At 34.5% G+C, this 16,618-nt stretch overlaps 1 protein-coding gene across 1 annotated transcript in view; it reads left to right on the top strand.

Moving 5' to 3' along the window:
• The window catches only part of LOC110098817 (probable serine/threonine-protein kinase PBL7), a 24,053-nt gene extending 13,639 nt beyond the window's left edge, over positions 1–10,414 (top strand). Inside the window, exons 4-5 of the mRNA XM_020825753.2 lie at positions 8,652–9,043; positions 9,766–10,414. Coding sequence (XP_020681412.1) covers positions 8,652–9,043; positions 9,766–10,206 — 833 coding nt within the window. The 3' untranslated portion in view covers positions 10,207–10,414. The remainder of the gene's footprint in view (positions 1–8,651; positions 9,044–9,765) is intronic.
• Positions 10,415–16,618: the final 6,204 nt, after the last annotated feature.

Here is a 16,618-nt window from a genome sequence, read left to right as displayed (position 1 = left end):
TTCCTATCAAATTAGTATCAGAGCACGTCGATCGAAGGGGAACCAATGGCCGTAAGGAAAGTGGAAGTTTTAGAGGGAAAACTTGGGCAACACAAAGCATATTTTGAGGAAAAGATGGTTGATTCTTAAATTTAGATTGCATCTGTCAATGAAAAGATAGAGGAAAAGTTCGTCGTGGCGGAAGACATGTTGAAGAAATTGCTTGAATCCAAAACCAAACCGGTGACATTGGAAGCAAAGGAAACTATCGGCGGCCATGCAAGAGATGGGAACCCTAACATGTCTAGGGGAAGGGAAAAGCCATAATTGGAGATCCTGGAGGGAGAAGACGGAATGCCTCCTCTAGAATCACTTTCTAGGGAGGAGATGAGCATTGACTACGTAAGAAGGGGTGCTGAATTTGTAAGGAGAGGGGATGATTTCGATCATCGGGGTGCTGATTTTGAAAGAAGAAGAGCGGATTTTGATGAATGGTTTGGGTATGATGGCCGGAGGGAAGATCATGACAATTGGGGAGCACCTTTGCTTCGAGGAATGGGAGGTTATGGAGGATTTAGGGGAAACGAGTGTGACCCGAGGATGAGGAAACTGAAGATGCCAATCTTTGAGGGGGAGGATGCACATGGGTGGATCTACAAGGTAGAAAGATATTTTGTTGTCAATGAGTTGACAGAGGAGGAGGGACTGACAGCGGCGGGCCTATGTTTAGAAGGGAAGGCTTTGTCTTGGTATTAGTGGAGTAACATGCGACGACCCATACGGAGTTGGAGAGAGTTCATTGATTGTTTGGTAGAATGTTTCCGAACGGGCAGGGGAGGAGACTTCTACAAGCACACAGGAGGGTTTAGTGACGGAGTACCGGGAGAGATTCAAGTACCTTGCTAGCCGATTGGACCGCCTTACTTAGACAGTGCTAGAGGGAAACTTTCTGAAGGGATTGACACCAGAGATTCGAGCAGCAGTTAGAGTAATGAAGTCTCGTGACTTGGGAGAGGTTTTGGAGCTAGCTCAATTGGTAGAGGATCAAAGACACCTGGAGGGAGAGACGGGAGGCGACAGCTCAGGAGGCTCGTACAGGATGACCACCACCTTATTGAAATCCAAGGAGCCAACACCGGATACTATTCGGGGGACTTCGAAGGAAAAGAATGCAGGAGAAAGACCTGGGGAAAACTTCAAGAAGCTCACAGAGACATAATTACAGGAGAAGAGGGCGAAGGGGCTCTGTTTCTGATGTGCCGAGAGGTATACACCGAGTCAAAAGTGTAAGGACCGAACTTTTTAGGTTCTTTTCGTTTGTGATGAAGGAATGGAGGGTGTGTCGTCTTTCCACTTTGCGGACAAGATGAATATTTGGGAGGGGAGTATTGTTAGACCGGTCCAGCCGGTCCACGCGGGACCGGCCAAGGCGGAACAGAGGCGGAACCTCCGCCTCTTTCCATGGCCGACCGCACCACAAGCGCCAAACGATCATTTTAGGAAGGGTTTTTGAGGGTTTTGAGAGGGAAATTTGAATGTAGGGACTGCTTAAGAATTTTCTTTTGATTTGTATGCATTAAATAATTTGTTTTCCTAGGGTTAGGGCTTCTTGAATTTGACTGAAATTTGAGATCTTCTAGATTTAGGTTTTTCTTTGGGCTCTAGCGGTGTCTAGAGATTTGGGAGAGATCGATCCTCCTCTCGAATAGAGGATCAATTGTATCATGCTATTTTCCGTTTCCCTTTCATCAATTAATACAAATTATCTAGTGTTTTTGTAATTTTGTGTGGATTTTGGTAGAGAAGCTTGCTATTTTCCGAAGATTGATAGGAAATACTTGAGGTCTACAGGTGTTTCCTATCACCATACCTAAGCCCTTTGCCAACATAGGATTCCACTACTTTGAACTTAGCATCACAATTCTAATTCTTTCAATCATCGAGTAATTGAAGCTTTTGCTCCATCATCATTCTAATGGCAAGAGTACCATAATTTGCTTCAGCCAACCATTTGGCCTAATGACTAAGGTTTATAAATTAAAATATGAATTCAAAGTTCTCTTCAAACTTGGTTGTGACCTATTGATTATGACTTGATAAACAGAAATACGATCTCTACTAATGGTAATATTGAAATAAATAATTAAATGCACTTACAAGCTTTCCTTAGAGATTGTAAGAGGCAGCTCACAAAGATTAGATATTGAGATCATTGACGATTATCTTGAGCTCAACTCGAAAAGCTCCCTAAAAATGATTTACGTTGAAAACACAAAGTCAAGGATCCATTAGCCTTTAGAAATGGAGGAGGCGTATTTATAAACTACCCAACATCCTAAATAGGTCTATAAAAAAGCTTGTATTCGCCAATAGCTCGTGCTCGGTTCATTCATTAAATTAGATATTGAGATCATAGACGATTATCTTGAACTCAACTCAAAAAGCTCCCTAAAAATGATTTACGTTGAAAACACAAAGTCAAGGATCCATTAGCCTTTAGAAATGGAGGCATATTTATAAACTACCCAACATCCTAAATAGGTCTATAAAAAAAGCTTGTCATTCGCCAATAGCTCGTGCTCGATTCATTCGTTAAATTATTTTATATTGAACTGTAATTTTGAGCTTATTTTCTTAACGATGTGAAGACAAAAAGAACCTTGTTCGATTGTGTTTGGCTTGTTAATGACTTATATATATAACCTTAAATTGAAAACCTCAAATTGAGCTGCATTGATCATGGTTTAAAATTGCGCAATAAGAGGCACGCCTCAGCGCAATTTCGCCCCTTTAAGCCTCAAAGCCCATGCAATGAGTTCAGGATTTGAGGCGTACGCCTCAAGTTTACTGAGGCGTGCCTCGCCTCACGGTTGAGAGACGTCCGCCTCTAAAAATTAAAAAAAAAAGAGCTAATTTACATGCTCGGCACCGCTAGGTATCGCTAGGTACATGCTCGATACTGTTAGGTACATGCTCGGTACCGCTCGATATATTTCCATACAAACAACTTACGAACTTTAAAAACAAGCAGAACTTCAAAGTTACTCTTAAAATAGGTCTATAAAAAAGCTTGTCAGGTCGAACCCCGCCAGGGGGCAGCGCCCCCTTGGACCATCGATAGATCGATATATTGTTGTATTCATGTTATCTTATTATTGAGATACTTTAATTTCACTTTATATCTTGTGTATTTTTATGTTTTATATATTATTTACTCATTAATATATACAAAATTTATCATTTTATGTTTACGAATTTTTATTTTATTTTGAGGCTTACGCCTCGCCTCACGAACGAAAAACGCCTCAATACCCAATTATGCAATTTTAAACATTGGCATTGATGTCATTTGTAACTGATGTATTCTTAATCAACGAGACCTCTTCTAAAAAAGTGAAAGGTTAATACGATGGATGACAACTTAGTAGAGAAATGACTTAATGAATATAATAGTGTATATAATATGTAATTTTAATGTGTGATATTAATAGTTATTAGCTAATATTACTAGAAGGTAATATGATACTTAAAGAGATACGTTTGATTATTTTCATTTTATGCTAAATGTATGATGTGTAAGTTTTTAAAATTTCATTTATAACACTTTGCTATAATAATTGAATTTTTCTCATTAGTTTTAATTAAGCACATTCATAATTTAAAATTATCTATGATAATGTGGGAATGTGGGAGGCAACCTGTAGTGCAATACAACACCACCAGATCTGCAACACTCACACAAGCTATAGAAGGCAGACGTCTACAAGCTCTCAAATAGAGTATTGCACACATTCAAATGGCAGTTGCCTGTACAGTTGATGAGCGTCAAATATCTCAAAATTCCCTCACACGTGCAATGCAGCATGTATACATACAAATGAAAATAAACACGCAAATGCATTAACCCGTATACATGTTGGATATATACCTACATGGGCCCCGTCGAGCATTTTATGGGTACACACGCGACGTCTGAGGATGCTGCGTGGGTCAAATGATAAATTTAAGTTCGAGCCCGATCCTTCTATGCGAGTAGATATGAGTCGGCACGGCTCGTACTAACAAATGATATGCGACCACGATATTGATGGAGATATTTGTTTTAATATGTTAATATTAGGCCTTCAAGATCTATAACAAGAAAATTCATTAATAAATGCATACAACTAGCAACAAACTTGATCCTTTGTCGGTGAGTAGACAAAGTCGACAAGGCTCAATCTATGAAATGAAAATGCCCATAAATATCCCGATGATGGCCGTGTTGACAAAAAATTTCCACTGGAGTGGGACGTTTTATTATTTAAAATACCTCCCACATTCCTACAGAGATACAAGTGATTTTCAAGTTACCCTGATGATGGCTGTGTTGAATGCTTATATCAACCGGCAGGGACTCTACACTTTCAAATAACTTCAAAATCCTATGAAAACTCAAAACTCCAAAAAAAATTTAAAACCTGAAATATTTAAAAATTGAAATTAGGGGTGTCAAAATTAGGTTGCGGGTCAAATTCGGGTTGAACTCAAAACGGACCTGACACTATTCGTATTGACTCGAAACCGTCCCATTTCTGCAAAGAGGTCAATTTTTCATACCCAAATTTAACCCGCTTCAGGTTCGGGTCAACTAGATCCGACCCGTAATGCAATGTCGCGACAGTGGTTTCCGAAGAGATGCGCGGGCGGGTGAGTGGTGACGCTGGCAGACGCGCTGGCAGGCAACGATGTGACGCGAGCAAGTGAAGCTGGCAGACTCGTGGGCAGGTGACTCGGGCTGGCATGGGTGATGCGGGCAGGCCCAGTCAATTGCTGGATTCCAGGTTATTAAACCCAAACCCGACCCGATTTTTGAAACTGGTCGGTTTGTTAAACCCAAACCCAACCCGTTTCACAAACTGTTTTAACCCAAGCCGAAATTTTTGGGTCTGATTTGAGTCGGGTTTTCTGATCGTGTCAAATATTGACACCCCTAATTGAAATCAACCATCAAAATGCTTTAAGCAGAACCATCCATCCTTCGCAATAATTTGCCAAGGTGGACATATTTGAAAATTACTGCAACTCACAAAGAGCTAATGCTTGGTTGAGAATATCACTGATATTCATTCTCAAACAGTCTCTTGCCAGTAAGGGCGTACCACTGGTCCTATGATTGGTGGTTTTGCTGGACGGCTCCGCTAATTACCCGTGGTTTGGACGGATGGCTCCGCGTGGTTAATAATTACGATCGCGACCCTTTGACCTAGTGGCTTAATCCAATGACTCCATTGTATTACGGTTATGGTCACAGTCTGTATATTCTTCAATGACGTCAGATCCTTGAGATATGAATCGATAGGATATAACTGATATGGCACAAAGCCCTTTGTTAGCTTAGCTGGATTTTGTTTTGTCCCCTTAGAAAAAATCCCCCCTCCCCTTCTTATAATTTACCTTTGGACAAAGTAACCCATGGCTGCCGATAAGGATCCTTCTGTCAGGTTGGGTCAACTACCATCTCTGACTAAGTAGACAAAGGACCATGACCCGAGACCAATGTTTAAAATTGCGTATTCGGGTATTGAGGCGTTTTTCATTCGTGAGGCGAGGCGTAAGCCTCAAGGCGTTTTGAGGCGTAAGCCTCAAAATCAAAAGATTGCGTAAACATAAAATAATAAATTTTTTATATACTAATGAGTGAATAATATAAAACATAAAAAAACATAAGATATGAAGTGAAATCAAAATATCCCAATAATAAGATAACATGAAATATAGTTCAACTCAAAATTCTATCTTTCCTAAATCACAGTATTCTTTTCATTAACATATAATTCCAATTTCCAAAAACAAATAGCAATGACATATCACATAAGAACTCATAAGTCATCAACGCTGTCATCACTAAGGGGTTCTTTATTTGAATCATCATTATGATGAACTGCTCTCTCCCTTTCCTCCTCTCCTATAGAGGTCAATATCGTGCATTTACTTCAAGATTTATTTAAGTTTTAATATATATAGCGTGAGGTGTAAGCCTCATGCCACTGAGGCGAGGCGGGTCTCAATTCGGTCCTCAACCAAGTTGTGGCGCAAGCCTCATAAAAAAAACTCGAGGCGTAAGCATCGAGGCGTTTTTTACTGGAATTGCGCAAAGGCGGGCCTCAAGGCGAGCCTCATATTGCGCAATTTTAAACCATGCCCGAGACGACGAAACTATGAGATCTTGATCGTGTTCATTATCATTCCCCCCACCATCCACTTTAAGTGCAAGATGGTGAAATTTTTAATTTTAAATATTAAATTTTCAAATATCAACACATGTTGTTACTATGCACTAGATACTATGTATCTCTGCGTATTTGTTTGATGATTAGCCTTAATTGAAAGTTCTCTCTCGCTATTGGGATGAGTAATTAACTATAAGGGCTTGTGCCTATAGGAAACTTGAATCCATATCATAAAATCCTCGCAAAATGAGGGTAAAATCTCTGGGTAGTGTCTTATTTCAAACCCAATATGCATTCTGAAAATTACCTCGGAATTTAATTTGTTAAAACTTTCTCGCAAGCAGGAGAGGCCGAGGTTCGAATTTTTGGAGCCCGTAGATAAATTTCAAGGAAGTATTCTATATTATCAATTCATTCTAAAAATTTCTTAAATATGTCTCTTATCGAATGTAATAATGTAATTTTAATTCTCATATATAAAGCTATGCTCATCTGGAACTGTAACTTGCCTATTAAGATTGCATCATTTATTAAAATTTTAATTAACTAAATTAATTTGTCCAAGTTTTGGTTGACATGATAATGCAACCACGAACCCTAATACCAAATTTATGCGGGACATCTTAAGAGTTTAGGATTTTTAATGCAACTAGTATAATGCAATGAATGTTGAACATGCAAAAATAAATAATGATTCATATATCAAAGACCACCAAATACACATAAATGCTCCTTCTTTTATTATAAACCTAAAAATATGAGAAATTGAATTAAAAGGATAATGTTATTATCATATAACTCTGAAGAAATTAACATTAATTTCAAAATGTAAAAAATGATCAAGTAATTGAATTCTTACATTGCAATTGAATTCATTGTAGCATATTTAACTAAATTTGAATTCTAGCAATATTAATAATAGAATATTTAAGAAGTAAAAGAAAAGGACATAGACCTCCAAAGTGAAAATTTGATTGTAATTTCCCCTGAGGTTGTTTCTCACACTTGTATCATATCAGAAAAAACTTTATTTCCAATGGTCATAGACATAAGTGAGAATAAGAATATCTTATTTCATTAATCAGAAGCTAATAAGCATACATGCCTCAGATTTTTCATTTATATATTTTTCATTCAATTTTTTTCCTGAATCGGAATATGTGGCCAAACTTAAATTTAGATGGTTCAACTATAGTGATCATTTGAATTTTGTGGCTAAGCACATCCAAAAGTAGAACATAGCTATAGATAAGCCAATTCCAAATTTCCTATGACACCTAAGTAGCAATTCTTGTACATTTGTAAGTAGCAGCTCTCACAATCTTCAATTAGTGGCATCTAGGGGTGTAATTGAACCAAGCCGATTGATGACCTGTCTCAGGGTCAGCATAATAAATTACTTGTGAGTTGCTTGATGATCAAGTTTGAGGTAGCCCTAACTTGACTCATTTGCCCTTGAATCAGCTTGTTTAAAAAAAATTTATAATATAAAATATAATTTAATATATTATAATTCAGTTGTTTAAATATAAAATTTTTTAAAACATTAAAATTGTATCTTATTTCCTTATATCAAGTGATTTCTTATTATATCTCTCATGATTGCTTATTGTTTGTAATTTTTATTAGAGATGCTTGAATTAAAATCATTTTCTTCTCTTTCATGAATCAACTCAAAGTCTCAAACTCAGAATTAAGTTCAAGCTCGAGCTTGAACTTGTTTAATTTGTCAAACTCAATCTTAAGCTCAAGCCGAGTGATTGCAAAGCCTGAACAAACCTATTGTAGGAGAATTCTACACCTTCAACAGATAACACAAATGATAATTCTAAACATCTAATTCCATAGCACAGATAATTCCAAAGCTTCTCAAATGATTCCGAAACCTGCTACACGAAATCACCACCTATTGCTTGAGATCCTACGGACTGAAGTATGTTAAAAGAAACTCCAACATGAAACATGTTACCCAAAGTCTAATTAGCAGGTAAATCCTAGAGCAATTAATATATAGGCTTGCAAGTGACAACTGCAGTTGTCTTGAGCAAACCATTTAAGCTGACTAGATCAGAACTGGACCAAATCGGGAACATCAATAGAGAACACATCCCATTCTTATAAGTCACAAGACATTTAAAAGGGGTAAAACTAAAGGTAATATGAATAGAAGTTGTGAAAAAGGATTTCAGCAAAATAAGTTAAACATATTATGAGACACTCAGTAGGAATGTAAAATAATACACTTTATGTATTGGCTTTTGTTCCGTACTATGCTCTAGCTTACCAATTTGGCATTTTTATTTTAAAGTTTTTGTACTTAAGGCTCTCATCTGCTTTTCAGCTCAATTTGTTCTATAGCAGTGGTTTGCCATCAAATTGTCATGCCCTTTTCTCATAATAACATTAAGATTATTTTGTGAAGCTCTAAATTTAATGATTATTTTCTTATTTAATTCACAGATCTTCCTCCTGACAAGGAGCCTCTTGACTGGAATACGAGGATGAAAATTGCAGCTGGTGCAGCCAATGGATTGGATTATCTCCACAATGTGGCTAGTCCACCTGTGATTTATAGGGATTTGAAATCAGCTAACATATTATTGGATGCAGATTTCCAGCCAAAGTTATCTGATTTTGGTCTTGCAAAGCTTGGCCCAACGGATGATAAGTCCCATGTCTCCACTAGGGTCATGGGAACCTATGGATATTGCGCCCCAGAATATGCTATGACTGGGCAGTTAACGGTTAAATCCGATGTGTTTAGCTTTGGGGTTGTACTATTGGAGCTGATAACTGGACGACGAGCCTTTGATAGCACAAGAGCTCATGGAGAACAAAATCTTATATTATGGGTGAGTTTGAAATTTTTTATTTTTTACTGCATCCTTGATGTTGGATGAGCATATTATATCTTTCTATGCTAATTATTTTCTCGTCATTTGTTATATTTTGCAAATTTTATGGCTTATCATTATTATTTCCTAAGACTTCTTATAATTGTGACTTTTTGATGGATTTGCTTTATAGCAAGATAACATTTTATGCATAACATAGTGAATAAAGTTCTAATGTGGATGATTTTAGTGAGATCTATGAAAAAAAGACAATTTCTAATTATTCCTCACACTGTTATAAATAGATGCATTCCAACTCTTTTCATGCAAAAATAAGATCTTTTGAGACCTTTCCATCTTTTCGTAACAATAGAAGGGGTTAGAAAATCACTACTACTGATTGCTTCTATCTGATCTGCTTGTTGGGAAGCCAAAAAAGCTCCAAGTTTGTGTTTGATCATGTTTGGCTCAATAGTTAACTCGAGTTCTACTAGTTTTTATTAGCTTGCTTATTTAATGATCCAAACATGAATAATGCTTTATTCCATCGTGTTCAGCTTGATAGTAGCAAAAACCTAATATAAAATTTTGGCTCATTTATATAATGAGTTAAGCCGAACAACACTTGAGCTCTCTCCCTAAATTTAGCTCATTTACTACCCTACTTTATGGCCTTTGTGAGTACATTGAAATGGATAAGCAATTTTCACTTTACCCCATCACTATCTTGGTGCTTGCAGGTCAAGCCCTTGTTCAATGACCGGAGGCGGATCTCTAAGCTTGCCGACCCAACGCTACAGGGACGGTATCCTATGCGAGGGCTCTACCAAGCTCTTGCTGTGGCATCGATGTGTATTCAAGAGCATCCTGCCGCCCGCCCTTCAGTCACAGACATTGTGACTGCACTCTCCTACCTTGCATCCCATCCATATGACCCTAGTCTTCAAGGAGGTGAAGTTGAAAATGGTAGAAGACAGGAAGCAGAGAGGATCAAAACATACCTGGATGATCAGAAAGTGCCTCCCAATGAGAGAGATGACTCCCCGAAGGATAAAGGTACTTTCCTTAACCAAAATTTTGACAGGGAGAGAGCAGTAGCAGAGGCTAAGATGTGGGGAGCAAATTGGAGGGAGAAGAGACTGGCTACCGTTGATCCTGGTCTCACAAATTCAAATAGCTAAGGTTCTGCTCCCTTTATTCTGTTCTGTTTTTGCCTAGCAAGTGGATTAAGTTTAGTTTATAATGTCAGAGGGAAGAACTATGGTGGGGTGTTCTAGAATTTAAATTGTGTAAATGTTTTAATGATTGTTTGTTGTTATTATTTTATTTTTCTATTGTAGAGGTTTAAATCTCTGATCCGTTTTTATAAAAATAAGTTGCTAGGTTCTATTTGGTTTGCCCAATTGAAGTTGGTGGCTTATTTGGTTGGCTTGATTGAACCCATTTGCCATTGCAAGATCAAATTTCAATTATTAAATATTTTTTTAACGATTATATGAGTTTAGCTGGTAATTCTATCCAAATAAGATATTAATCCGAAAGACTTAGACTTTCTTAATTAACTCATAGCAGGGTAAAGTTGTAAGCACCACTTTTTTTTTTAGTTTAAGTTAGAGTTACTTCTCTTTAATTCTTACTTTAGTTATAGGCTCTTTAATTCTAAATTATGTTTTAGGGATTGAGACTGATTTCTTAAATCATAAATCTTGACTACTTAGGCATTTTCTCAATCTTGTGATTAAAAAAAAATATAAGTTTTAAATTTATGATAAAATGACAACCCAAATCATTAAAGCCCAACATTGAATACATTGGAGTATTTTTTAACTTCATAAAATCTAGCACTCCCTTTCTTCCTTTGGCATCTAGAAAGAATTATTTTTCATTTTGAGCCAATCCTATTTAAAAATTCTAGAATGACATCCTTGTCTTAAATTTTGAAATCTCAAAAATATTTATCACTAATTGAATCAGGAGTTTTCCCAAGATATTCATCTCTCTTGGTATGTAATTAACCATAAATGCGTACCTTTATGATAAACCTATACCCAATAATAATAATAATAATAATAATAATAATAAACTCTATTTTCTTATACCATTTCTACCTATTGAGATAATATATACTATTCTCAATGTAAATTTGATTACAAAAATAGAAATTTTCAAACCAAAATTTCTCATAATATTGACCCAAATCTTTTATATTAAATATAATTGATATATCAACTCAAAGATTTATAACTTCATTTTTATCCTTCATGTTCTTATCATATCATCAACATACAAGAGGATAATAGTATCTAAACCATTAATCTCCTTTAGAAAAATACTTGAGATGTAATCAAATGCAAAGTAGAAAAAAAAAAAATCATACAAGTTAATCTCTTGGTCTTATTTCGGCCTATAAAGAGATTTCTTAAGCTTGCACATAGTGGTAGAGCCAGAAATTTTATTTAGGGTGGGCCTAAATTTGTTTGCTGTCTCATTATCAGAGCAAAGAGGAGCTATAAGATAAAAATTAAAAATGTAAATAACATGACAATAAGAGCTTATAAGACATAAATATATGCCATGGGCAGTCTCTATTTGGGGGCGAGAGAAGAGCGAAAGAAAAATGAAAGCTGTTCTTGAGGCCGTGAGTTGCGAGAGAGGAGCAAAGGGAAATACAAAGTAGACCATTTGGTTGAGGGAAAGAAAGCCGGTGGAGGTTGCGAGTCGCGAGAAAGGAGCGTGCCTCCCCCTAATATTAAATTATATATATATAAGGCTCCTGCAATTGTTCAATTGCGCTAGAGTTTTTTTTTCCATATGGTATTCTTTGTAATGACATTGAATTTCAAAATTAAAACCATGGCTTAGTAGATGCTCAAATGACAATGTGTTCAACAAATACTTCAATAAAGATTAATTAATACAACAAACAACATTAAGATAGTGAAGAAATGAAAGCCATATTAAAAAATAATAGCAATATATTAAAGAATCTGTTAATCATGAAAACAGACCTGCTTAGCATATGAATTTGATAAGGGGCACATATTTGAGGTCACTGGGATAAAATGTGCATTGATGAAAAGGCTTATTTTTGGCACGGTAAATGATACAGATAAGAGTAAAGAGAAGAAACATTTGCAGCCAAATGAATACAAAAATGCGATAATATAAAGGTGAGCAAAAAAGAAAAAAATTATAATATATTTTATCAAAAATATCTAAAGGCACTGAGATGTTTTTAAAGCCATATTCCCATCTCATTTTTGGCAAACAGAGAGTTGTTAAGGAAATTTGAGAGAATTTCGAGGAGAGAGAAAAAGAGATTTGCGACTTGGAGGATTTGGAGCGTTTTTCGTTCATCGACGCAGTTGGGATAATTGCTCGACTCGCTGTAAGGAATCCATATCTTATTTCTGATTTCAAAGATTTTGTGTTTTTGATATTTTTCTGCTAAAATTTGTATTTCCGTTATCGAAAAACATGAATAACTTTGTATTGGCAAAACTTTCGCCATGTAACTTTTTGTATATTATAGAGATCATGATTATGAGCATTTTGAGTATTTATTTGAGATTTTTCACTGGGTGATTTTGAAAATACATTGATTTTTGTCTACGCTAAAATTTATTTTGACATCTAAAAATAGTAGTGTAGTAGAATAAAAATATTAAAATATCATTTTATGCAATCCCTGATAATTTGATAATTTTTTGAAAATGTGCATTTTTGCCTAATAGGATTATTTATTATTTAAAGTTATGACATTTTAGCATCTTTTTAATTAAGCTCAATTATATATTATTTGCTGCAATGCATTGAATATGGATGTGGATATTTGCTTGAGTAATAGCTGGTCGCTATTACTGCTATAGTATTGTGATAACAATATGCTTATGTGAAACAAAGAAATAAAGACTGGTTGACCCATTGGTTAGAGACTAATTGACCTATACAGGATGGTGGGCCGACATGCTTTCTTTTAAATAATGCGATTTGATTTTATTATATACTAATTCATGTGATACACTAATTGGGAGTTATAAGAAGATCATTAGTTTGCTGACGGGCAAGAAGTGATGACTCTATTTACTGAGCCAACAGTTTACTAACACTAAAAAATACCGTAATAGTCAGGACTTCTACTTGTTTAGTGTGACTACTGAAATACATATTTTGAGACATTATTCATATTATTGTATGAATTTTTATTAATGCACAAATTTACTGTTATTGTATTACTCTACTGCTCATACCACCGGATTATTACTATTACTGATATATAAACTAATACTATTTGATACTACTGATTCACTATACTGATATTAAGTATGTGATACATTAAACACGTAATATATAATGCATGGATGACATGTGTGCATTATGATATAATTTTACTACATTAATTTGATTTCAACAGTCATTAACGATGTTTTGATTAGATGCTTTATACAATTTTTATACTGATTTATATTATGGATACGAAGATTTCTTTGGAGATCTGATACTCGTACTGATTTACTACTTTATGTTCTTTTATACTATTTATATATTTTACTACTACTGCTTGTGGGTTTTATTGTTTTTGCATTGATTCAATAATCATATGGATGCAACTGCTATGATTTGATTGTTAACATGCATATTGCTCCTTTACCGTACTTTGAGTTCAATTGTAGGTTTTGATGACCTGCTGGATTTTTTAAGCTCATTATATGTGGTTAACTGATTTCAGGTTAAGACAGAGTAATAGGAGTATGAGACTATTTAGGATTCTTCAAGTTTTATTTTTTTTTATATTCATGAGTAGTGCATATGATTTTTATAAATGAATACAGATGTATACATTGATGTTTTAAATTATAGAATATGTTGTATTATTTATTACTGATAGATGACATTATATAACTCTAGTTGTTGATTATTTAAAGGATAAAAGAATAATTCTTTCAATTTAGATTTTGGGGACATCATAATTGGTATCAGAGCTTAGTTATTGGAAGAATTGATTATTACCAGAGCAATAGAATTTGATTGAGAGTTGGATAGATTGGGTAGATTAAGGTGCATTAGTTTGCATACATAATTGAATAACATGTGATAGAATGAATTACATGATTGTATGATTTTGATGAGTTTTGATTTGATTTGAGTTTTGATTGTATGGATTTGATTTATATCGATTTTATGCCTGAATCCTTAAGAAAAGTGTTAGGGACGATATTTTCTTAAGGTGGGTATAATTGTAATATCATGTATTTTAATTTTGGTAATTTTTTCTCTGGAGTCATTATAACTCCAAATCATAATCCGTCTTCTCCATGGTATTTTGATTGAAGTACTTTACTACCATAAATTTTTTCGTAATTTTTAGACTCTGGTGAAAATTCTTAAGTAATTTGTGCATATTGGTACAAGTGAGAATTTCGGGACCGTCAGGTGTCTGATTTGTAAACCGATTTCATCGATATTTCTTAAATATTATGATTTATTATATAAATATTTTTTTTAATAAATTTCTGAATCCTAAAATGACTTATTTAAATTTTATACTGAAGAAAGTGATTAAATTATATTATTCTATTAAATAATTATATTATATTTTATCAAAAATATCTAAAGGCACTGAGACCTTTTTAAAGCCATATTCCCATCTCATTTTCGGCAAACAGAGAGTTGTTAAGGAAATTTGAGAGAATTTAGAGGAGGGAGAAAAAGAGATTTGTGATTTGGAGGTCGCGGAGCGGTTTTTGTCCATCGATGTAGTTGGGCTAATTGCTCGACTCACTATAAGGAACCCATATCCTATTTTTGATTTTAAAGATTTTATATTTTTGATATTTTTCCGCTCAAATTTGTGTTTCCGTTACCGAAAAACGTGAATAAATTTGTATTGATAAAATTTTTGCCTAGTAACTTTTTGTATGTTATAGAGATCATGATTATGAGCATTTTGAGTATTTATTTGAGATTTTTTATCAGGTGATTTTAAAAATGCATCGAATTTTTTCTACTTGAAAATTTATTTTTGTCTCTAAAAATAGTAGTGTAGTAGAATAAAAGTCTTAAAATATTATTTTATACAATCCCTGGTAATTTGATAATTTTATAAAAATGTGCATTTTTTCCTAATAGGATTTTTTATTGTCTACCATTATAACATTTTGACATCTTTTTAATTAAGCTCAATTATACATTATTTGCTGCAATACATTGAATATGGATGTGGATATGTGCTTGAGTAATACCTGACCGCTATTACTGCTATAGTATTGTGATAATAATATGCTTATGTGAAATAAATAAGTAAAGACTAGTCGACCCGTTGGTTGGAGACTAATTGACCTGTATAGGATGGTGGGTTGACGAGCTTTCCTTTAAATAATGTGGTTTGGTGTTATCCTATACTAATTCACGTGATATACTGATTGGGAGTTATAAGGAGATCATTACTGTACCGACTGACAAGGAGTGACGACTCTATTTACCGAGCCAACGATTTATTAACATTGATACTAATACTAAAAAACAACATGATAGCTAGGACTTCTACTTGTTTAGTGTGACTTCTGAAATGCATGTTTTGAGGTATTATTTTTATTATTGTATGCATTTTTATTAATGCATGAATTTGCTGTTATTGTATTAATCAACTACGCCTACCACCAGATTACTACTATTACTGATATAGATACTGATAATATTTGATACTGCTAATTCAATGTACTAATATTAAGTATATAACACATTGAGCACGTGATATAGAATGCATGGATACGCATGTGTATAGTATGATATAATTTTACTACATTGATTTGATTTTAACAGTCATTAACGATGTTTTGATTTTATGTTTTATACAATTTTATACTGACTAAAATTATGGATATGACCATTTCTTTAGAGATCTAACACTCGTACTAGTTTACTACTTTTTGGGCTTTTATATTATTTACAGATTCTGCTACTACTGCTTGTGGGTTTTATTGTTTCTACATTGATTTAATAATCATATGGATGCAACTACTATGATTTGATTGTTAATATGCATATTGCTCCTTTATCGTGTTTTGAGTTCAGTTGTAGGTTTTGATGTCTGTTAGATTTTTTAAGCTCATTATATGTGGTTAACTGATTTCAGGTCAGGGCAGGGGAGTAGGAGTATGAGACTGGTCAGGATTCTTTAGGTTTTATTTTTTTATTATAATCCTAAGTAGTATATATAATTTTTAGAAATAAATATAGAAGTATACGTTGATGTTTTAAATTATAGAATTTGTTGTATTATTTATTACTGATAGATGATATTAGATAGCTTTAGTTATTGATTATTTAAAGGATAAAAGAATAATTCTTCCAATTTAAATTCTAGGACATCACATCTAACCTCTATGTTATACCCAATGGAACAAAAAGGGAAAGAGAAAAAACACCTTGTATCCTGTCGGATCCATGAATTCTGCCGAAATCCCACCGATATCAATTAACGCCGCTCCAATCATATCTCTGCACTACCTGCGTGAAACCTGCCTCGATCGTCGCTTGTTTCCCGTCGTTAAAATGAGAAAGAAATGAGAGCCTTTGGTTCTCTTCATCTTT

Source organism: Dendrobium catenatum, unplaced genomic scaffold, assembly GCF_001605985.2.
Source record: "Dendrobium catenatum unplaced genomic scaffold, ASM160598v2 fragScaff_scaffold_249, whole genome shotgun sequence".
Classification (NCBI taxonomy): Eukaryota; Viridiplantae; Streptophyta; class Magnoliopsida; order Asparagales; family Orchidaceae; genus Dendrobium; species Dendrobium catenatum.
The sequence above is the reverse complement of the archived record's forward strand: the minus strand, read 5'-3'. Positions and strand labels throughout refer to the sequence as shown.